Source organism: Equus quagga, chromosome 11 (genome assembly GCF_021613505.1).
Source record: "Equus quagga isolate Etosha38 chromosome 11, UCLA_HA_Equagga_1.0, whole genome shotgun sequence".
Taxonomy (NCBI): Eukaryota; Metazoa; Chordata; class Mammalia; order Perissodactyla; family Equidae; genus Equus; species Equus quagga.
In genome coordinates, this window is record NC_060277.1 from 115,459,539 (window position 1) to 115,482,789 (window position 23,251).

The window sequence follows — 23,251 nt, forward strand, 5'->3', positions numbered from 1 at the left end:
AGTGATTCCTCTGATGGATCTGGGAAAAATCAATTGAAAACCTTCTGGAAAGGATTCACCATTCTAGACGCCATTAAGAACACTCAGGATTCACGTGAAGAAGTCAAAATATCAACATTAACAGGAGTTTGGAAGAAGCTGATTTCAACCCTCATGGATGACTTTGAGGGGTTCAAGACTTCAGTAGATGAAGTAACTGCAGATGTGGTGGAAACAGTAAGAGAATTGGAATTAGAAGTGGAGCCTGAAGATGTGACTCAATTGCTGCAATCTCATGATAAAACTTTAACAGATGAGGAGGTGCTTCTCATGCATGAGCAAAAAAAGTGGTTTCTTCAGATGGAATCTACTCCTGTGTAAATAGTGTGTAGACTGCTGAAATGACAACAAAGGGTTTAGAATGTCACACAAACTTAGTTGACAGAGCAGCAACAGGGTCTGAGAAGATAGACTACAATTCTGAAAGAAGTTCTGTGGGTTATTTTAAGAAACTGCCACAGCCACCCAAACTTCAGCCACCACCATTCTGATCAGTCAGCAGCCATCAACACCAAAGCAAGACCCTCCATCAGCAAAATCTTAGGGCTTGCTGAAGGCTTCAGATGATGGTTAGCAATTTTTAGTAATAATGTATTTTTTAACTAAGGTATGCACATTGTTTTTTAGATATAATGCTATTGCACACTTAACAGACTACAGTATACATAACTTTTACATGCACTGGGAAAGCAAAAACTGTCAGTGACTTGCTTTATTGTGATATTCCCTTTATTGTGGTGGTCTGGAAGTGAATTCACAGTATCTCTGAGGTACGCCTGTAATAGCTAGTGTTGGTGAGGAGGTGGAGACATCAGAACCCTCACACACCACTGGTGGGAATGTGAAATGGTGTGGCCACTGTAGAAAACAGTTGGATGATTCTTCAAAAAGTTAACCATAGAATTCCCATAGGATCCAGCAATTCCACTCCTACAAATATGCCCAAAAGAAGTGAAAACAGGGACTTGAGCAGACACTTGTACACCATGTTCACAGCAGCCTTATTTATAACAGCCAAAAGTTGGAAACAATGCAAGGGTCCACTGACAGATGGATAAACAAAATGTGGGATATATGATGGGACATTCTTGTTATTAAAAGGATCGATATGGGGCCAGCCCCATGGCCGAGTGGTTAAGTCCACACGCTCCACTTCAGTGGCCCTGGGTTTCACTGATTCGGATGCTGGGCGCAGACATGGCACTGCTTGTCAGGCCATGCTGAGGTAGCGTGCCACATGCCACAACTAGAAGGACTCACAACTAAAACATTCAACTATGAACTGAGGGGATTGGGGGAGAAAAAGCAGAAAAAAAAAGAAAGATTGGCAACAGTTGTTAGCTCAGGTGCCAATCTTTAAAAAAATAAAAAGGATCGATGTGCTCCTTTATGCTATGACATAGGTGAGCCTTGAAGTCATTATGCTAAGTGAAATGAGCCCATCCCGAAAGGACAAATATTGTAAGAGCCCACTCAGGTGAGTTTCCTAGAGTGAAATTCAGACAGAAAGAGTGGAGGTTACCAGGGGCTGCGGGGATGGGGAATGGGGAGCTAGTGTAATGGGGAAAAAGTTCTGAAATAGATAGTGGTGATGGTTAGACAATGTTGTGAATATACTTAATGTCATTTAATTGTACACTTAAAAATGGCAAACTTTATGTCATGTATATTTTACCACAATATGAAAAACACTGAAAAAAGGTATTACGAATGTGTAGCAATAAAACATGGGTTGTGACGCCAGCCACACGTATAGCAGGGTGGACTCTGCGCTGGAGTCCGTGCAGCTGTCCCGTCTCCACAGGAAGAGCCCAGCGCATGAGTATCACCTGCCCTGCAGAAAGGCAGGCCAAGGGGCTAAGAGGGACGGTGCTCATCACTGACACTGTGTGTTCGTGCCATACCTCAGTGCCGATGTAACATGGGTCTTAGGACTCATCCAAGCATGTCCTGAGTGGGCAGCTGGTATCAGAGCTCTGTGACAGCCAGCAGCCCTGCAGCACAGAGAACAGGCTCCATGGGCTGGACCACCAGCACTGCCCCCTACTCTGGACATCCCTCCCATTCACCAGGTTCTCACTGTGCACCTTCTAGAAACTACACAGAAGATAAGCCAGCTACTCCTTATAACAACCCCATCCTTGGAGGGAAACAGGCACAGAGAGGTCAAGCTACACATCTGAGGTCACGGCAGGGTCCACACTGGCAGCTGGCTCTAGAGCCCACACGCTGTCTACCCCAAGAGTGGCTCTCCAGTCAGAAAACTTGCACAGACTGAATGTCAGGGGGAGGCTGTACCTTCTGTCTGATCCGGGTCACCAGGAAGTTCAAGAGATGTGCCCTGTCTCCAAGCCTCTGGAGCAACAATCCCAAGGATGCACCGTCAGCTAGCATGGTTCCTCCTGTAGAAAGAGTGACTCTGTCAGGCTCAGGCCTCCTAGAGCCTCAGGGAAGGTTCCAACCAACTGTCCTCTCTTTGGGGAGGTGGACTTCTGTGTCATCCTTCGCAGCCCTTAAAGGAGGCCTACTGTCGCCGCTGGTCCCCCAGGGCGTGAAGATGTTCTAAAGCTGAATAGATGGGCTGGATCCCCATGAAGATTGAGAGGTGCTCTATGTAAAGTATAATCCTTATGCCACAAAAGCAGGAATCTCTGCAGGACAAAGATCCCATCTTACCACCTAGTGTCTGGTAGAGGCCATTCTGCACCAGTCTCCTAGTCAATTGTCTGAAAATGAAGAAAAATACCCACACAACCCATAGGTCAAGGAAGAATTATGGATTATGGAGACAAGGTAGCCAGAGAAAGCAACTCCTTAAATCTGTGCATTGAGTCCCTGAGGAGCTTATGTGGAAACCAGGCAGCAACCATACAGCTGAAGCTTTGAGAGCTGGGCTCTGCAGCAAAATGCTGCCCAGGACTTAAACTGGCCTCAGACAGCACAAAAATGGACAGACCAGAACAGCACTGCAAAGGCTCTGGTAAGTAAGTGGACATTCAAACCAGCCCAAGAAAGTGGGCCAGGATATGCACTGTGAACCTAGCAATGTGGACTACCTGAGAAAGCAGAAGGAGAATTAAAACCGAGCTCATAGGAATCAGATTTTAGAACATGGCACTCAAAATGCCCATGACAGAACCCAAAACTACTCACCATACTAACAACCAGGGAAATCTCAACTCGAATGAAAATCTCAACTCAAATGAAAGAAGACAACATGAGATGACACAGATGCAGGAATTGCGTGTTAAGGATTTTAAAGCAACTCCAACAAGCAATTTGATACACTCTTAAAACAAGTGGAAAAACGAAAGTTTCAGCAAAGAAATAAAAGATATAAAGAAAAAACTCTGATATTTTAGAACTGAAATTAGAATAAAAATCTGACTGGATGGGCTCAACAGCAGAATGGAGATGACAGCAGAAAGAAATGGTGAACTTAAAGACAGATAATAGAAATTATCTAATCGGAACAACAAAGAAAATGGATTGAAAAAAACAAATAACAGAGGCTCAGGGACCTGGGAGAGAACAACAGAAGAGCTAACGTTTTTATCATTGGAGGCCCAAAAGGAAAAAGTGTGGAGCTGCAAAAACACTTGAAGAAATAATGGTTGAAAACTTCTCAAATTTGTCAAAAGACATAAACCTTCAGATTCAACACCTAACAGGATAAGCCAAAGAAATCTCTGCCCAGACACATCACAATCAAATCTCCAAAACTAAAGACACACTCTCAAAAGCAGGCAGAGAGAAATGATGTTTGACCACATGGCAATGACGATTCAAATGGCAATGGATTTCTCACCAGAAACGACCATCTGATGTCTCACCAGAAGGAAGTGGTATAATAAGTTTTAAGTGTTGCAAGCAAAGCATTGTCAACTCATAATTTTATACCTGTGTATATGTTGTTCAGGAGTGAAAGTGAAATAAAGACATCTCAGAAAAGGGAAAACTAGGAGGACCTGTCACCAGTAGACCTGCTCTGAGAGAAGTGCTGCAGGAAGTACTTCAGACAGAGAGGAACTGGAAACAGAAGGACATCTGGACTCCAGGAAATTCCACAGACCCCATCTCTCCTCTTGAGTCTTTAACAGTATATTTGACAGTCGAAGGCAAAAAGATCCTGCCTGATGTGGCCCTCGATGCGAGGAGAGGTGACATTTGCGACAGTAAAGGGGGTGAAGGGCTGCACTGCTGTAAGACCCCCACATTCCACTTGAAAGTGCAGAATGCTGACACAAGTTGACTGTCATCAGTTACATATACTGTAACCCCTGGAGCAACCATTATAAAGATGACCCAGAGAAATACTCTCTCAAACACTGTAGTAAATTAAGATAGAACACTAAAAAATGCCCAAGTAACCCCCAGGAGGGCAGGAAAGAGGAAACTGAGGCACAGCGCACAGACGTTCAATGGCAGACTTGGATCCTGACAGGGCACTAACTGTGTTGAGTGTAAATGGTATAAGTATATGAATTAAAACAGCTGCAAAATGGATTTCAAAAACTGACCTAACTCTGTGCTGCCAACAAGACATTCACTGCAAGTGCAATGACGGAGGTCAGTCAAAGGGCAAGGAATACAATGACAGACCATGCAAACAGTCACCACAGGAAAGCTGGTATCAGACCAGGTAGGTCTCAGAGAAGGAAAACTGTGGGATAAAGAGGACATTACGTGATGATAGAAGGATGAAGGCACCAAAAACATAACAATTCTAAACGTGTATGTATCCAACAACAATGCTTCAAAATACATTCAGCAAAAATTGACAGAATCGTGATGTAAATAAAGATTTCTATTACAATAGGAATAGAAAAATCCTCCATAACCTGACCACAAAAAACCAACAACAACAAGAAAACTGCAGCAAATATTAAACTTAACTGTGAAATGTTGAAAGTTTTCCTCTGGGATCAGGAAGAAAGCCAGCTATTATCAACACCACTCTGGAGATCCCAACCAGGGAAAATAACATAAGAAAAAGAACTAGAAGACATGAGCACTGGAAAAGAAACAAAGAAAACTTCCATTAATTGAAACAAGCTGATCAAGTAGGCAGGACATCCTGCTGGGCTCCGTTGCTTCCTGGACAGTCAATCCTCTAAGCCCTGGGTGGGCCCACATCAGTGACCCTAGGTGGGCTCTCAGCCTGGGGGCCAGTGCCCCAGCAGGGAGATGGGTAGGGCCAGGGAGCCACCCCATAGAGGGGCCCCCATGTGGCAGAAAGGCCTTCATACGGGGAAAGGAGGTGGCAGCAGTGGGAGGCTGCTTACACCCAGGGAACTGTACTAAGGATATTAGGAGCCAGGTTTCTCATTGTTGGAAAAGGAAGTTGAACGATGAAGAAGGAGAAAACTAGACTGAATTCTGTGAAACTGGACTAACAACAGAGGAACAGACTGACCAATGAGGCTGTCTTAAAATTAACCCCTGTGTTCACTGAAAGACACCAGAGGAGGAAGAACTGCCTGTTGTTTGAGCCCCCTAGCCACTGGTATTTGTTACAACAGCCCAAGCAGACTAACACACCAACGAACACCGGAAAAAATATTCAACGTTACGAATAAACAGGAAAATGCAAATTAAAACCATAATGGGGAGTGAGGTCAGCATCATGATGAAGTGAACTTGCCTGGGACTCTCTCCCCTCCAACATACAACAAAAAGGGGCATCTGTACTCCAACAGAAGACATCCTAACACAACACAAAAATGTCAGAGAGACATGCAGCCACACGACAGAGGGCAGAGAGGCTGGAGCCTCCCTCAGAGGAGCTGGAACAGGGTAAGAGAGAACTTCGCTCCCTCCCCTAAAGAGTGTGATTATGACTGTGGGAGGATCCATGAGGGAAGGAACAGGGGAGGGGACACTGGCTCGTGGGGAAATCAAGGACTTGCTAGGGCCCTTGCAGCCTAGAAGGAAGCCCTCTAATGGGGTGAAAACTTTTGCGGGGGGTGATTTCATCAAGCCAAGACCCCAGGAGACAGATAGCAAGAGCTGATTGAGAAAGCCTAGAGAGCACTAAGGAGAAAGCGCCCCTCCACCCAATTGCTCAGTGCTGGCTCCAGCACCTGTGATCTCGGCTGAAGGTGGAAGGCTCAGAGTATGCAGCTCTCAACCCCCACTCAGTGGTGACAGGCAGTAACCGCAACCGAATAATATGAATGAGAGAGACCTGGCCCACCTCCTCTAACAACATCAGACACTACATCAAATCTCCAGATCAGAGAGAAATGACAAGCAACCAAAATTCAGTCCTGAGGACACAGAAATATGTAATCTAAAATGACAATGAATTCAAAATAGCCATCATCAAAAAACTCAACGAAGTAAAAGAGAATGTAGAGAAACAATTCAATGAGTTCAGGAGCTACTTCACAAAAGAGATTGAAACTATAAAGAAGAATCAACCAGAAATATTAGAGATGAAAGACACAATGGAAGAGGTAAAACAAAATATGGATTCCCTGAAGGCTCGTGTGGACACCACAGAGGAGCGAATCAGCAGAATCGAAGACAGACATGTTCAAATGCTCCAGACAGAGGAGGAGAGAGAACCAAGACCAAAAAGAAGTGAAGAAAGTCTCTGAGAAATAGGTGACTGAATTAGGAAATGCAACATAAGAATTACAGGTATTCAAGAAGGTGAAGAGAAGGAGAATGGAGCAGAAAGCATGCTCAAAGAAATAACAGCAGACAACTTCCCAAATCTAGGGAATGAGAGGGAAATCTGTGTGGAAGAGGCTTCCAGATCTTCTACATTTTTCAATGTAAAAAGACCTACTGCAAGGCATATAGTAGTAAAACTGGCAAAAATGAATGACAAAGAAAGAATAGTCAAGGCAACAAGGCAGAAGAAAATAACCTACAAAGGAACGCCTATCAGACTTTCAGCAGATTTCTCTGCAGAAACCTTACAAGCTGGGAGAGAATGGAATGACACATTCAAAACTTTAAAAGACAAAAATCTTCAGCTAAGAATACTCTATCCAGCAAAAATATCCTTCAGATATGAGGGAGAAATTAAATCTTTCCCAGACAAACAAAAGCTAAAGGACTTCATAGCCACAAGACCCTCCCCTACAATAAATCCTCAAGAAGGCCCTCATACCCGAAAAAAAACAAAGAGAAAGGGGTCTCAAAACACAGAGTAAGGAGATAAATAGGTAGACAGAAGCAGAATAGGACAGCAAATACACAAGTATAGCAATAAGCTAAAGGGAAGGAAAACACTAAAAACAAAGAAAATCCTGTCATTTTAACCACAAACTCACAACAAAAGATGGAGTAAGATGTGAGAAAAACAACTTGGTGGGGAGGAGGAAAGGGACTGAATCGGTTTAGACTAAGGAAATAACAGGTCATCAGAAATGGACTATACAGGGCTGGCATGGTGGTGCAGAGGTTAAGATCGCACATTCTGCTTCTCAGCAGCCCGGGGTTTGCTGGTTCGGATCCTGGGTGCAGACATGGCACTGCTTGGCATGCCAGGCTGTGGTAGGTGTCCCACATATAAAGTAGAGGAAGATGGGCACGGACGTTAGCTCAGGGCCAGGCTTCCTCACCAAAAAGAGGAGGACTGGCAGTAGTTAGCTCAGGGCTAATCTTCCTCAAAAAAAAAGAGAAAGAAATGGAGTATACATGAGATTCTTAATACAAACCTCAGGGTAACCACTAAACAAAAAAGCACAACAGAGACACAAATAATAAATAAAGAGAAAACAAAGAAACACAACACAAAAAACTACATAATTCAATAGGCAGACCAAAACACACAGCACGAGAAACAAAGGAAATACAGGAAAACCAGAAAACAAGTGATAAAATGGCAGCATAAAGCCCTCATACATCAATAATCACCCCAAACATAAATGGATTATATTCTCCAATAAAAAGACAGAGTTGCGACATGGATTAAAGAACAAGACCCAACAATATGCTGCCTCCAGGAAACACATCTCAGCTCCAATGACAAATACAGGCTCAGAGTGAAGAGGTGGAAGATGATACTCCAAGCTAATGGCAAACAAAAGAAAGCAGGTGTTGCAATACTTATATCAGACAAGGTAGACTTCAAGATAAGACAGGTAAAGAGAGACAAAGGGGCAATATATAATGATCAAAGGGACACTCCATCAAGAAGAAATAACGCTTATAAATATCTATGGCACCCAATACAGGAGCACCAAAGTTCATGAAGCAACTATTAACAAACCTAAAAGAAGATATTAAAAATAACACAATAATAGTAGGGGACCTCAACACCTGACTCACATCAATGGATAGATCATCCAGACAGAAAATCAACAAGGAAACAGTGGAATTAAATGAAACGCTATACCAGTTGGACTTAATAAACATATATAGAACACTCCATCTAAAAACAGCAGAATACACTTCTTCTCAAGTGGGCATGGAATATTCTCAAGGATAGACCATATGTTGGGAAACAAGGCAAGCCTTAATAAATTTAAGAAGACTGAAATAATAACAAGCATCTTTTCTGAACACAATGCTATAAAGCTAGAAATTAATTACAAGAAAAAAGCTGAGAAAGGGACAAAGATATGGAGACTAAACAACATACTACTGAACAAGCAATGGATCATTGAAGAAATTAAAGGACAAATCAAAAAATATCTGGAGACGGGCCAGCCCGGTGGTGCAGCAGTTAAGTTCGCACGTTCCGCTTCTCGGCCTGGGGTTCATGGGTTCAGATCCCAGGTGGGGACATGGCATTGCCTGGCAAGGCATCCTGTGGTAGGCATGCCACATATAAAGTAGAGGAAGATGGGCACACATGTTAGCTCAGGGCCAGTCTTCCTCAGCAAAAAGAGGAGGATTGGCAGCAGATGTTAGCTCAGGGCTAATCTTCCTCAAAAAAAAATATATATATATCTGGAGACAAATGAAAATGAAAACTTACCATACCAACTCATATGGGACACAGCAAAAGCCGTATTAAGAGGGAAATTCATCACATACAGGCACACCTTAACAAACAAGAAAAATGCCAAATAAACAATCTCAAATGACACCTAACTGAATTTGAAAAAGAAGAACAAACAAAGCCCAAAGTCAGCAGATGGAGAGAAACAATAAAAGTCAGAGCAGAAATAAATGCTATTGAAACAAAAAATGCAGTAGAAAGGATCAATGAAACAAAGAGCTGGTTCTTTGAGAAGATAAATAAAATTGACAAACTTCTAGCCAGACTTACAAAGAAAAAAAGAGAGAAAGCTCAGATAAACAAAATTAGAAATGAAAGAGGAGAAATACCAACAGACTCCACAGAAATACAACAGATTATAAGAGAATACCACAAAAAACTGTATGCCAACAAAATGGATAACCTAGAGGAAATGGATAAATTCTTAGACTCTTACAACCGCCCAAAGCTGAATCAAGAAGAAACAGACAATCTGAATAGACCAAGCACAAGGAAAGAGATTGAAACAGCAATCAAAAGCATCCCAAAGAATAAAAGCCCAGGACCAGACAGCTTCCCTGGGGAATTCTACCAAACTTTCAGAGAAGATTTAATACTTATCCTTCTCAAACTATTCCAAAAAATTAGGGAAAATGGAACACTTCCTAACACATTCTACAAGGCCAACATCACTCTGATACCGAAGCCTGACAAGGACAAGACGAAAAAGGAAAAAACTACAGGGTAATACTGCTGATGAACATAGATGTAAAAATCCTCAACAAAATTTTGGCAATTGGAATTCAGCAATACATCAAAAGGATCATACATCATGATCAAATGGGATTCACACCAGGGACACAGGGATGGTTCAACATCTGCAAATCAATCAATGTGATACACCACATCAACAAATTGAGGAATAAAAACTACATGATCATCTCAACAGATGCAGAGAAAGCATTTGACAAGATCCAATAGCCATTTATGATAAAAACTCTTAACAAAATGGGGATAGAAGCAAATTACCTCAACATAAAAACATATATGACAAACCCACAGCCAATATCATACTCAAAGGACAAAAACCAAACGCCATCCCCCTGAGAACAGGAACAAGACAAGGATGCCCACTTGTCACTACTATCACTATGCTTTTTCAACATAGTACTGGAAGTTTTGGCCAGAGCAATTAGGCAAACGAAAGGAATAAAAGGAATCCAAATAGGGGGTGAAGAAGTGAAACTCTCTCTGTTTGCAGACAATATGATCTTACATAAAGAAAACCCCAAAGAATCCATAAGGAAACCAACAGAAATAATTAACAACTACAGTAAAGTTGCAGGGTACAAAATCAACCTACAGAAATCAGTTGCTTTTCTATACTCCAATAATGAACTTACAGAAAGAGAACTCAAGAATACAGTTCCATTTACAATTGTAACTAAAATAATAAAGTACTTAGCAATAAATTTAACCAAGGACTTGAAAGATTTATACAATGAAAACTATAAGACATTATTGAAAGAGATTGATAATGACATAAAGAGATGGAATGAGATTCCATGCACATGCATTGGAAGAATAAACATAGTTAAAATGTCCATACTACCCAAAGCAATCTACAGATTCAATGCAATCCCAATCAGAATCCCAATGACATTCTTCACGGAAATAGAACAAAGAATCTTAAAATTCACGTGGGGCAACCAAAGACCCTGAATTGCTAAGGCAATCCAGAGAAAAAAGAACAAAGCTGGAGGCATCGCAATCCCTGATTTCCAAATGTACTGCAAAGTCATAGTGATCAGAACAGCATGGTACTGGTACAAAAACAGGCGCAGAGATCAATGGAACAGAACTGAAAGCCCAGAAATAAAACCGCACATCTATGGACAGCTAATCTTTGACAAACATGCCAAGAACATACAATGGAGAAAAGATAGTGTCTGCAATCTATGGTGTTGCGAAAACTGGACAGCCACATGCAAAAGAATGAAAGTGGACCATTATCTCAGGTCATACCAAAAATAAACTCAAAATGGATCAAAGACTTGAAGATAAGTTCTGAAACCATAAAACTCCTGGAAGATAATATAGGTAGTACACTCTTTGACACTGAACTAAAAAGAATCTTTTCGAATACATGTCTTCTCAGACAAGAGAAACAAAAGAAAAAATAAACAAGTGGAAGTTCATCAGACTAAAGAGCTTCTGGAAGGCAAAAGAAACTAGAATCAAAACAGAGACAACCCACCAATTGGGAGAAAATATTTGCAAATCATATATCTGACAAGGGGTTAATCTCTATAATACATAAGGAACTCACACAACTGAAAAATGAAAAAAAAAACAACCTGATCAAAAAAATGAGCAGAGGATATGAACAGCCATTTTTCCAAAGAAGATATACAGATGGCCAATAAACACATGAAAAGATGTTCAACATCACTAATCATCAGGGAAATGCAAATCAAAATTACACTAAGATACCACCTGAAATCTGTTAGAATGGCTATAATCACTAAGACTGAAAATAACAAATGTTGGAGAGGGTGTGGAGAAAAGGGAACCCTAATACACTGCTGGTGGGAATGCAAACTGGCGCAGCCACTATGGAAAACAGTATGGAGATTCCTCAAGAAGCTAAAAATAGAACTACCGTACCCAGCTATCCCACTACTGGGTATCTAACCAAACAATCTGAAATTAATGATCCAAAGTAACATATGCACCCCTACGTTCACTGCAGCACTATTCGCAATAGCCAAGACATGGAAACAACCCAAGTGCCCACTGACTGATGATTGGATAAAGAAGATGTGGCGTATATATATACAATGGAATACTACTTAGCCATATAAAAAGACAAATTCATCCCACTTGCAACAACATGGAAGGCCCTGGAGGGAATTATGCTAAGCGAAATAAGCCAGCCTGAGAAAGACAAACACCAGATGATTTCACTCATATGTGGAATATGAACAAACCCACGGACAAAGAAAATAGCTCAGTGGTTACCAGGGGAAGGGGAGTGGAGGGTGGGCATGGGGGTGAAGGGGAGCACTTATGTGGTGATAATCAAGCAATAATGTACAACTGAACTCTCACATTGATGTAAACTATTATAAACTCAATTAAAAAAACACCATAATGGGATGTACTACAGACCCACTAGGACAGCTTCGGTTAGAACGAGTGAGTATGCTATGTGTCAGTGGGGGGCCAGAGTGACGGCTCTCGTGACTGTTGATGAGTGAGTACACGGGTGTGAGCACTTTGGAGAACAGTCTGGGCTGGCTGTCAACTAAAACACATTGTAATCAAACAAAGCCAGACAAAAAGTGTACACACCGTATAAATCCACTGATATGAAAACAGAAAACTCAACTGCAGGGTGAGGAGTCAGGACAGTGGTTGACTCTGGTGGGAGGACTAGGGGGTTCCTGGGTACTGGTAATGGGTTACCAGATGTCTGCAATAATCCTTGAGCTATACTCAATTTTGAAAAAAGATAGTGTCACCAGACGGAGCACACAACACAATGAGACACAGACTCTTACCAGCGGTTTCTGTTGAGCTATGGACACTAGGTTGAACATCAGGATAAGATGTGGACTTCTTTGAAGGATCTAACACTTCTAGTTGTTCTTCCAGGGTTTTAAATTTGTGCTTCAGAGTTCGTATTTCTGCTTCCAGGGCCAGAACATAATCTGCCAAAAAAATCCAGTAAATACCCATGCACATACAGGCACACACATTTACACGCTCGTCCTCTATCACCGAGGCAGGGGCTCTCGCTGGCTTGTGCCCACTCACTTCACTGACCACCCCTCTTCCCTGCCGGACCCTCACAGCTATCCCCATGCTATCTATGTGCCACCCTCCCCTTGGTGGCCAGAGCATGGCGTCCAGAGGCCAGCTCGTGTGCTCTCCAAGGAGGCCTCAATAATCAGCAGACATGAGCGCTCTTGCAATCCCTCGAGGCTTTATGTACAGATGTAACAACGTGTGCTGAGCGTGGAGCCACCTTTGCAGGCTGCTGTCCCTCCATCACAACCACACGGCCCCCACGCTGACACGGCACGGACCGGGACACCCACTTCACCACAGTCCGGGACACTCCCATGAAAAAAGGCCTGGCATCCACCAGCTCCATGCTGCCCACACGCTGGGAGAGCGCAGACCTAGCCCAGCCCTTGTCCAAGTTGGACTCTGGTTTTTAAGTGTGGCTGGTACATAGCCTTCACTTTTTTTCTTCCACTTCACCAATAAAACCTTTTAATCATATATGTAAAAACTGACCTAAGATTCCTTCTCTTGGAGAAAAGCAGCTGTCATGCTTTGAAGTGATTTACTCCAGGAGATGTACATTTATAAGACTCCAAGTGAGACCTATTTTGGATCCAATAGAGCTCTTTCCTCATCCCTCCATGCCCTGCTTCCTCTCTGTCTCTCCCTCGCTCACCAGGGGTGGGGGCATCAGCTGCTGTCTTTGAATCAGGCAGGCTTGTATTTGAGGTCTCTCTTCCTGACTGCGCAGAGGGAAGAATTTGATCACTTAGAGTTTCCATTTCTTTCCTCATTTGTGCAATAGTGTTTCGCAAGCTTGTGTTCTGCTCTTGTAGCCGCTGGATCTCACTAGATGGAAAACTTTTACTTATTTCTCCTTCATGATGGCTTGGAAGCATCTTCAAATACAAACAAAGAAAAAGAAAATGGTAACAGCTACAAAAGGCAGACAGTGACCATCCTTTCTAAATTGACAGACGTATGAAAACACCTCTTTTTCTTCCAGGTTTCACAAAGAAAAGATTGATGTTTCTCAAAGGAAACTTTTATTGGGATATTTGGGGACCCTTCCTTTTCAGTCAAAAAGCCATTAGTCACCCACTAGGGTGACCATAATAAAAAAGACAGACAGTAACAAGTGTTGGTGACGATGTAGAGGAAATGGGACCCTTGTATACTGTAAAAGGTGAACGCACGGAGCTGCTGTGGGAAACAGTCTGGCAGCTCCTCACAAAGTTAAACACAAAGGTACTATGGCCCAGCAATTTCACTCCTAGCTGTATGCGTAAGAGAACTGAAAATGTTTGTCCACACAGAAACTTGTACGCACATGTTCAGAGCAGCATTATTCATAGTAGCCAAAATGTGGAAACATTCAACTGTCCACCAGTGGATGAAGAGATGAACAAATGGAATATGATGAAATAGTATTCAGCTGTAAAAAGGAACGATGTTCTGACCCATGCAACAACATGGATGAGCCAGGAAGACATCAGGCTGAGAGTCAAGGACTTTAAAGCAGTTATTATCATAAAAATACGCAAGGATTTAAAGAAAGACATGAACAGAAGAAGAAGAGAAATGGAAGATATTTTAAAAAGAAACAAATAGCATCTGCAGAGATGGAAAATACACTATCTGAAATAAAAAATTGACAGGATAGGACTAGATTAAGAGCAGATCAGACATTGCAGGAGAAAAGACCAGTGAAAGTCAGTACATAGGAATAGTATTGAAACTCAAGCACAGAGAGAGAGAGAGAGACCAAAAAGGAAAAAAACTCATAGAGCTTTAGTGACCTGTGGAACAGGTGAAGCAGTCTCACGCACGAGGAAACAAGAACCCAGATAAATGATGGGGGCAGAAAAAGTATTTCATAACATGTTGGCCAAAAGGTTTTCAAATTTGATGAAAATATAAGTCCACAGATCCAAGAAGTCCAACAAATCCAAAGCAAGAGAAACACCAAGAAAATCACATCAAGAGCACATCATAACCAGATCACTACAAAACCACAGAGAAAACTCCTAAAAGCGATCAGAGAAAAAAGACACAGCGCATTACACACAGGTACAAATACAAGAATTATCACTGACTTCCCATGAAAACCAATGTAATCTGGAAGTCAGGGGAACAATATCTTTGACATGGAGAAAGGAAAAACCCCATCATCTCAGAATCCTACAGTCAGTGAAAGGATTCTGCAAAAATGACAGCGAGAGACTCGAGAGTACACGAATCCCCAAAGGGGCACTGATGCCCAACGCAGGAAGGAAAGTCATCCCAAAGGATGCAGCACATGTGCTCCAACTCCACACTCCAGGCCCAGATCCCAGATGCAACTTTCTGACTTCCTACTTTGTCTCTAGCTCCTCCCTGCTCACCACCAGAACAAATCAGCCTGGGCTCACAGAAGCAGGGCCTTTACCAGCCTCGCTGAGAGGGACCGAGACTCTCCAACAGAACGCAACCTTCTCGCCAGTGCAGAGGGAGGCACAAACATGCCCACACCAATAATCTACATGGCCATCAGTAAGAGAATGGCTGAGTAAACCATGGCATGCCAAGTGATAAAATACACAACCATTTAAGTTGTGTTTTTGAAGAATTTTAATGACATGAGAAATATTTATCATAGAATTGAAAAGAGAATTAAATTAAGAAGGCTGACCTGAGCTACACAAAAACAGTAGGTACACAGGAAAACACAGGAGATATATGAATACAGATAACCAGAAGGAAATATACCAAAATGTCTGAGTGGTCAGACTGAGCATGATTTCTCTTTTCTTCTTCATAATGAATAACTCTGGCTCACATTTGCTGAGCTTCCTAAGTGCCAGCAGTGGATCAGTGCTGGATCACAGCATCTCCTTTAATTCGTTGTATGGGGTACCCATCAGAGGGATGAGGAAACTGAGACTTGAGATCATCAGGGCCGACTCCTGACCGCCAGCTGTCACCACCCCAGTTACAGACACACACACAGCTACCACGGTTCAACTCAGTCATGATGTCATCTTCCAGGCACTGGCTAAGCACGTCACAGACAATGCTCACCGATTTCCCACAACAGCACTACAGAGGCTCCAGGGGGCTGAGCAGCCTGCTCTACACCAGAGAGGAGCTGAGCTGGGCTGTACCCCGGCCTCCTTGATTCCAAAGACCACAACATTAAACTAAAATTTAAAAATCTCTGCAGTTGGCCACATATGACTTTTACTTCCAGAATGAAGCTATCTTTTCTTCTGTTAATCACAGTCCCCAGCCTTTCAATACCTGTCCTCAAGCCACTGTCGATGCAAATAATCCATAACCAATCTATAAATCAAAGCTGCAGTGAATTTATTCTGAACCAGATCTAAGGACCATATAGTCTGAGAGAGTCCTTCTGCAAAGGAATGGAGCACTCCAAAGAAGTGGAGTTGACAGAGTGGTTACATACCGTCAAAGAGCACGTATCACATATGACTGGAATGTCCCTTTTACAATAGTCATGAGACTGCTTTGCTGGTACAGCGATTCTGTGAACACAGCAAGTTGGTGGTCTCAAGGTTAGTGCAGCAGGTCAGCAATCAATCCCTAGCCTAGAAGAGATGCTCATCCTCAAGGAAATGCCAGTGCAGGAGAAGTTACATCCTTATCTTTAAGGGCATTGTTCTTGTCCTGGAACACAGTAAATACTTAAAGCAGATAAACAATGCACGCTCAACAGCCACATCAGTCCCTTTTGGAAAAACAAGTTCAGGTCGAACTGTTTTTATACTAAATGGCTTCCTCATATGCTCCAATATCCTATTGCTTGTCATTTATTTATCACCATCTACTCGCCCTGCTCTGCAGCCTGCTTCGCCTTCCAGTCCTGGCTCCTCTGGCCTCACTGCTCATGCTGACGGCTTACTGACACCTACAGTTTTCCCACGTGGTCACCCCGTTAACTCGTTAATGGTCATTAACACCCTGGGAGAGGGAAGTCCAGGTGTTCTGCTATTACCTGCGGGAATCAATTCAAAACTTCATGCCATTGTGTCAAAATGGATATTAGTGGAGCCATTTTAAACGGGGTCGGAGCTGCCTTTCCAGAGAAACTGCCTTGCTGTCTTGAACCTTGGACTGGGCCAAACCTTTGGACTGGCCAAAACGGCAACAAACAAGCCATTGTTTAAGCCGTCAACAGGAGAACATACATCCTGATCACAAAGACTGAGGATGGTGGACTTTCAGAAGACAGAATCAACAGTCAATCAATGTTTAGCCAAGACTAGCTCTCTGCCTCCAACTCCAATTAACATTCTTTGTAATGCAATCTCCCTTTGCCTTTAAAAACCACTGACTTTTACTCCCTAGCAGGACACTTTTTGAGTTTCTGTCTGAATCTGTGCTCCCCAAACTGCAACGTTCTGATCCCAAATAAACACTCTGCCTCTTAAACTGGTTTCTGTTTTTGAAGGTTGACAATTGTGTCAGCCAGAAACTTGCACAGCATCCTCCCCCACCTCTGGTCCTGGTCCTGAAGGCACATCTCTCCGATCAAGGCTGGCACACCTGGTTGTGTTCGCAGTCTCGGGGGGCTGCTCTGCTGTGCCCTACTCGCTTCACCTCTGGGTCCCACAGCCAGGCTCCCTCTGCACAGGACCAAAGGTGGGGCTTCCCTCGTTCTCCATGGGATGGGTGGGGCATGGATGTTCCTGATGCCGAAACCATTTCCAAGACTCTTTGTTTCTTGAACAAAGCTATCAGCCAGTGAGAGGCCTCCCTGACCTGCTGAGCTGGTGCTTGGAGACAAACGTATTCTTTTAACTGCCAGCCTGGCGGGGAAAATGCAACAAAGAAAAAAGGGCGGGGGAGCAGGGGGCATTGATGAAAAAAGAAACATTTGTTTTCTGTCTGTGCCCCACAGAAGGTACCTGTGTGACATATGACCCACGCAAAGACGACCTGCTGTGACCTCCCCAAGACCAGGGGTAATTCCTGAAGGCCAGGGCCAGCCCCTCCACATCTCTCCTCTTTGGAACTTCGAAGGAATGCAGTTTCCATACCAGTGCTCACAAATCAGGTGACCACAGATCTCCCAGGGGGCTTGTTAACAGACACCTTCTGGAGCTTAACCCCTAAGGTGTCCAGGCTGTGAAGTCTGGCTGGGACCCAGAGGTGTGTATTCTCATAGGCTCCCCAGGGTTTCTGAGGACGGCCAAGTTGACGGACCCTGCAGTGCACCTGTACAAAGGGAACTGTCGCTGTCCACACTTGCTCACAGGAGTGAAGTGTTTTCTCAGCACAGCTGGCTAGATAACACCTTCTTCAGGTGAATTCCAGCTCAGCCCTCGGATGCTCAACCCCCAGCACACCCTGGCCTGCCCAAAATGCTGACTACGGGACGAGTGCCAGCCAAGGACATTGAAGCCAGAGGCCCCAAGGCCGCCTTCCACTCTGTACCGAGCACAAATCACACCCAGCAAGGAGACACAAGCTGAACATCTGCGCTCTCAAAGATTTGGTGACGTGCATGCTGTGCAAGCAGGGCCAGAATGGACGGACCAGAAACATGCAGCTCGCATCTGCATTCGCCCTTCCCTGCAGGCTCACAGCTGGACAGGTGGGGAAAAGGAGGCACCCCTGGAAAGTCTTCCTGAGGGTTTCAGCGGCTCTATCACCCCAGACAACTGGGTGAGTAACTTTTCACAAAGGGACAGGTCAGACTATTGAGAAAACGGGCCCCTGAATCAGGAAGACAGAGTCTGAGACAGGATCAGGTTAGCCACCCCCTGGTGCTGCTCTGGAAGGCGCCTCTCATGGTGGATTTCCCAGATTTCACAGCAGCCGGGCGACATGGCTTCCCGCAGGAGCCCTGGGTGGACAGCAGACACTGAGGCAAGACACGTGACGTGCAGGGATGATTGTGATGCAGACCTTGGCGAACATACCTCAGGTGGAAGCAAATGCTCCCTCTGAGACTCTGGATGGAATCCTTCCTGGCCCCTTCCAGCTTCTGGAGGTTTACCGGCAATCTGGGGTGTTCCTTGGTTTGTGGCCACATCACTCCAGTCTCTGCCTCCGTCGTCACAGGGCCTTCCTCCTGTGTCTCTGCCTCACGTGGTGTTCTTTTTATTAGGACAGCAGTCATGTTAGATCAGGGGCCCACCCTACTCCAGTGTGACCTCATCTTGACTAATTACATCTGCAACACTTCCAGTTCCAAATAAAGTCACATTCTGAGGTCCTGGGGGTTAGCACTTCAGCACATCCTTTTGGGGGTCACCATTCAACCCACAGGGATCCCATAGTCAGTGTCAGGCTCTGGTGGGCTAACAGTCAGTGAAGAAGTCTTTGTGGAGAGAAAAAGAGCCACTGTCATATTGTTGTATCTCGATGGCTCAGTCACCATGTATGAAGACGCATGTCTTTGGGATAAAGCTCTAACCTATTAGTTCTTTCTCCAGAGAGACCCAGGCTTCAATTATCAAAGGACCCTGTTGCTGCACCCTGAGATTTTCTTCTACATATTTGACGGCACATTGAATTTTCCAAAATCAGCAACAAAACCAATGACACAAGCAGGACAGGAAGCGTTGTCTCCAATGTTTAAAATGAAGAAGGTACTGGCTCCGTGGCCAGCGGTGACGTGGTGGGTGGGATGCTGGTGTCCCGACCACCCAATGATCCCTCCCTATGAGCCTTCCTGCTCCCTCGTGTTGCCAAGGGCTGAAGGAGCCTCCATGCTCACGGGCCGTGTCCTCCATGAGGCTGCGGCGCCTGCCCAACTGTCTGCACAAACATCAGATCAGTTTCCTGCGTTCAGACAATTCTCATGAATGACTGAGACAGAATCATCAAATGCCAACTCTGACTCTGCACTAGAACTTAAAATTCTTCAGAGAAGAAATAAAGTTCCTGGATTTGGTGTACTTGTTAGGAGAATGGGTGTTGAATAAACATGAGTGAGTGAATGACAAGTTATGAAAATTCCTAACACTGGTTAGGATCTGGGTTTGATGGCCTTGGGGCCACCGGAGTCTCTTGGAGGAAACTTTACCCGCCTGGGTCCCTGTGACAAGCCATGGGCAGAGAAATGAACTGATCGGGAGAGAAATCAGATCAGCACCTGCCTCTGAGCATGGGAGGGGGACCAAGAGGAGAGGGTGCAGGGAACTTTCTGGGGGGCTACAAATGCTCTATATCTTGTTAGAGGGGTGGGTCACACAGGTGCATTCATGTCACTGACCTGGACACTTACAATCTGTGTGTTTCACTGCATGTAAATATACCCCATTGAAACAAACAAACAAACCTGCAGGGAAAAATAAGAGCCACTCACAGGCCCAGAACCATCCTCCCCTGTCAGCCTCGTGTGCCCCTCAGGCCCCTCTGACTGTGGGCCTTCGGGCGTCTGGGCTCAGACCCCAGCTCTGAGCCTTCCAAGTTATGACAGCTCAGGCTAGTTACGGTCCCCATGTCACAGCCGTTGTGGCACTGACCTCCAAGTTGGAGATGAAGAGTTAACAGACATGAAGTTTCTGGGCAGAGCCGGGCATAGGTCAGGTCAGAGGAGCACTAACCACCAATGTCACTGCCAGACAGAATCAGGGCTGCGAGGACAGAGTCACAACACAAACGACCTGGCTGACAGCTCTGGGGATAAATACAATAACAACCAATTTATGTGAACTACCTGCCACAGTGTGATATTTGAATTTGGGATTTTTTGACATTTCAAATGCTAAAGATACAAAGAGGATTCTGAGTATAGTTTTGCTTTAACTCTTTAAGACTTCAGACTTAACCCTGTTTGTGCAAACAGTCGTTCAGAAAGGAGCACAACTGGAAAGACCTAACTCCAGTTTCAGTTCTTTCTGGTGCTCTTTTCCTCCTGCCACGATGAGAGACCTCAAGAGGCGGCTGGGGGAGTGGCTGTTTCCCAGGGCCCAGGAGGAGAGGCGGCAGGGGAGGCTCAGGGAAGAGGGCAGCCACTGCGCTAACCTGCACCTCCTTCCCAGGGAGGGGCCCGCGTGTCCTCAGTGCCTGCACCGCCTGGTCTCGTTCTAGGGTCAGGGCCTTCAGCACCACCTCCTGGTCGCACAGTGTTCGCTCTGTCTCCTGGAGCTTGGCAGCAACCTGGGGAAAAGTACGGGACTCCGCTTATCTTGGGAGGATTATGAGGGAGCAGTGCCAGCCTTCAGGGTCGAGAGCCGCTCCCACCCCTTTCTAGGAAGCATACAGCAGACACACGGGTGAGAGATGGCATGGGAAACATGTGGCCATCGGAGCCGGCAGAGTGACAACAAGCACTGGGCAGCCCTGCTGTGGCCAGGCACCAGGGCTCCAGCACAGGTCTCTCTGCCCAGTCCCGAAGCTGCCCTCATCTGCCACACACAGGAGGCGGGGGAATCGTCCCAGCCCTGGTCAGTTAGAGAAATGGCTAATGCAATAGAACACTGTGAAAAGCCAGTGGGCAGGGCAGGGACATCTTTTATTACTGCCACTTTTGTTATTATAAGGAACAGTGGAGTTGTCAGTGAAGTTGGAGGTTTTCAAACTTACAGGGTAACTTGGCCAGAGCCCAAACCCAGCCTCCACAGCACCGCCCCAGAAGGACATTGGAGAAGGCCACGTGACGTTTGCCCTGGGGAGCACACACCTGCTCTTTAGCCATGGTCAGAGCCCGAATCAGATCCTCGGACCTCTGAAACTGGTCCCTCTCAAGGCCCTCACAACGACGTTGCCAGTCCAGCTCCAGCTGTACCTTCTCACGCTCCAGGCTCTGCTCCCTTTCTGCTGCCAGACACAGCTGCTGTTTATACCTACAGGGATGTTAAAACCACGAAACGTTCATGCTTTCCTGAGGACCCTTCAGACATGAAAAGCACAGGTGTGATGCACGGGAGGCGGGGTGGGCAAGGAGCTGCTGTCACGTCCCTCCAGGGCCTCCTCTAGGCTGGCCGTGCTCATCTGCACTCACTCACACATGTCATGGTCAACATGTTCACAGGCTAGCAGCCGGGGAGGTGTTTCTACAATGGAGACATGGGAAGAAACGGCACCTGCGGACAGGCGCAGGCACAGACATGAGCCCAACGCCGTGAGAACCCAGCAACATGAGAGCAGTGATCAAACTCAGGAAAGAGAAGAGCCAATCTATAAGAAGAGAAGGGAAGAAAGCCAACAAACTTAAAAAAAGAAGAAAAATGGTTATACTGGAGGAATGTGAGAAGGTTTCACAGCAACAGAAGCAAACCACTGGAGGACCTGGCAATGCCTGGACTGAAGAGCAGAGTGGACAGAGCAGAGAGCTCACCAGTGAGCTGGAAGGCTGAACAGAGAGAACCCTCCAGGACACAAACACCGACGTCCACCTGATACGAGGTTCAGAGTGCTCAGAATGGAGGGAAGAAATAACCAAGGAAATCAAACTGAGAGAGTTCTCCAAGGGCCAGACTGGAGGAGCTGAAGAACCACACACAGCCGCTGGGTAGGAAAGTGCAGAGCACAGAAGACAAAGAGAAGAGCCTGGGGGAGAGGGAACCAGACTGCACTGGACTTCTCATTGGTCACACTGGCCATACTACACAAAGCAGCGTGCTGGGGTGCTCTGGACAAGCCTCTCCTCCGAGTGTGGGCTGGGCCAGGGACAGGATGGGAAGGTCACTCTTGCAATGAGGTGCCTGCTGGAGGGAGATTCTCCTGCTGGCCTTGAGCAAGTGGCTGCCATGCTGTGAGGGCCACATGGCCAGGACCTGGAGGTGCCTCTAGGGCTGAGAGCGACCTCGACCAAAGGCCAGGAGGGAAATGAGGCCTCAGCCCCACAGCCGCTGGAAACACCTCTGCCAACAACCTGAGTGAGCCAGGAAGGGAAGCCCCAGCCTCAGAAGAGTGGGAAGCCCGAAGGACACCTTGATTCCTGCCTAGTGAGACCCTGAGCAGGCGACCCAGCGGAGCTGTGCCAGGACTCCTGACCACAGAAACCAAGATAATAAATGGGTGTTGATTAAAGCCACTAAGTTTGCACTAATTTGATACACAGCAATTACAGAGTAAAACAGTGGGTTTAAAATCCAGAGGAGGGGGCCGGCCCCATGGCCAAGTGGTTAAGTTCGCGCACTCTGCTTTAGCAGCCCAGGGTTTCACGGGTTCGAATCCTGGGCACAGACATAACGCCGCTCTTCAGGCTACGCTGAGGCAGCATCCCACATGCCACATCTAGAAGGACACACAACTAAAAAAAAAAAATACACAATTATGTAACAGGTGGCTTTGGAGAGAAAAAGGAAAAATAAAATCTTTAAAAAAAATAAAAATAAAAAATAAAATAAAATAAAATCCAGAGGAATCCAGTATCCAAAACCCAGCTAAGTCAGCATTCACACAAGAAGGCAAAAGTAAAGACATCTGAAGACCCGAAAGCTCAAAGCTTGTCACCTGCAGACAGATCCCTCCTGACAAATCATCAGAGGTGGTGCAGGAACAGGGCTTCTCAGTTGTGGT

At 45.2% G+C, this 23,251-nt stretch overlaps 1 protein-coding gene across 12 annotated transcripts in view; it reads right to left on the reverse strand.

Moving 5' to 3' along the window:
• Positions 1-23,251, reverse strand: part of CCDC57 (coiled-coil domain containing 57) — a 118,975-nt gene that overhangs the window by 54,680 nt on the left and 41,044 nt on the right. For all 12 annotated transcript variants that reach the window (XR_006890537.1, XR_006890538.1, XR_006890540.1 and 9 more), the window contains exons 9-13: positions 21,408-21,570; positions 20,750-20,884; positions 13,449-13,671; positions 12,544-12,693; positions 2,338-2,441 (exon numbers count right to left, since the gene is read on the reverse strand). Coding sequence is in view for 8 of the 12 variants with exons in the window: in XM_046675006.1 (XP_046530962.1) it covers positions 2,338-2,441; positions 12,544-12,693; positions 13,449-13,671; positions 20,750-20,884; positions 21,408-21,570 (775 nt within the window). In the remaining 4 variants the exon portion in view is untranslated. The remainder of the gene's footprint in view (positions 1-2,337; positions 2,442-12,543; positions 12,694-13,448; positions 13,672-20,749; positions 20,885-21,407; positions 21,571-23,251) is intronic.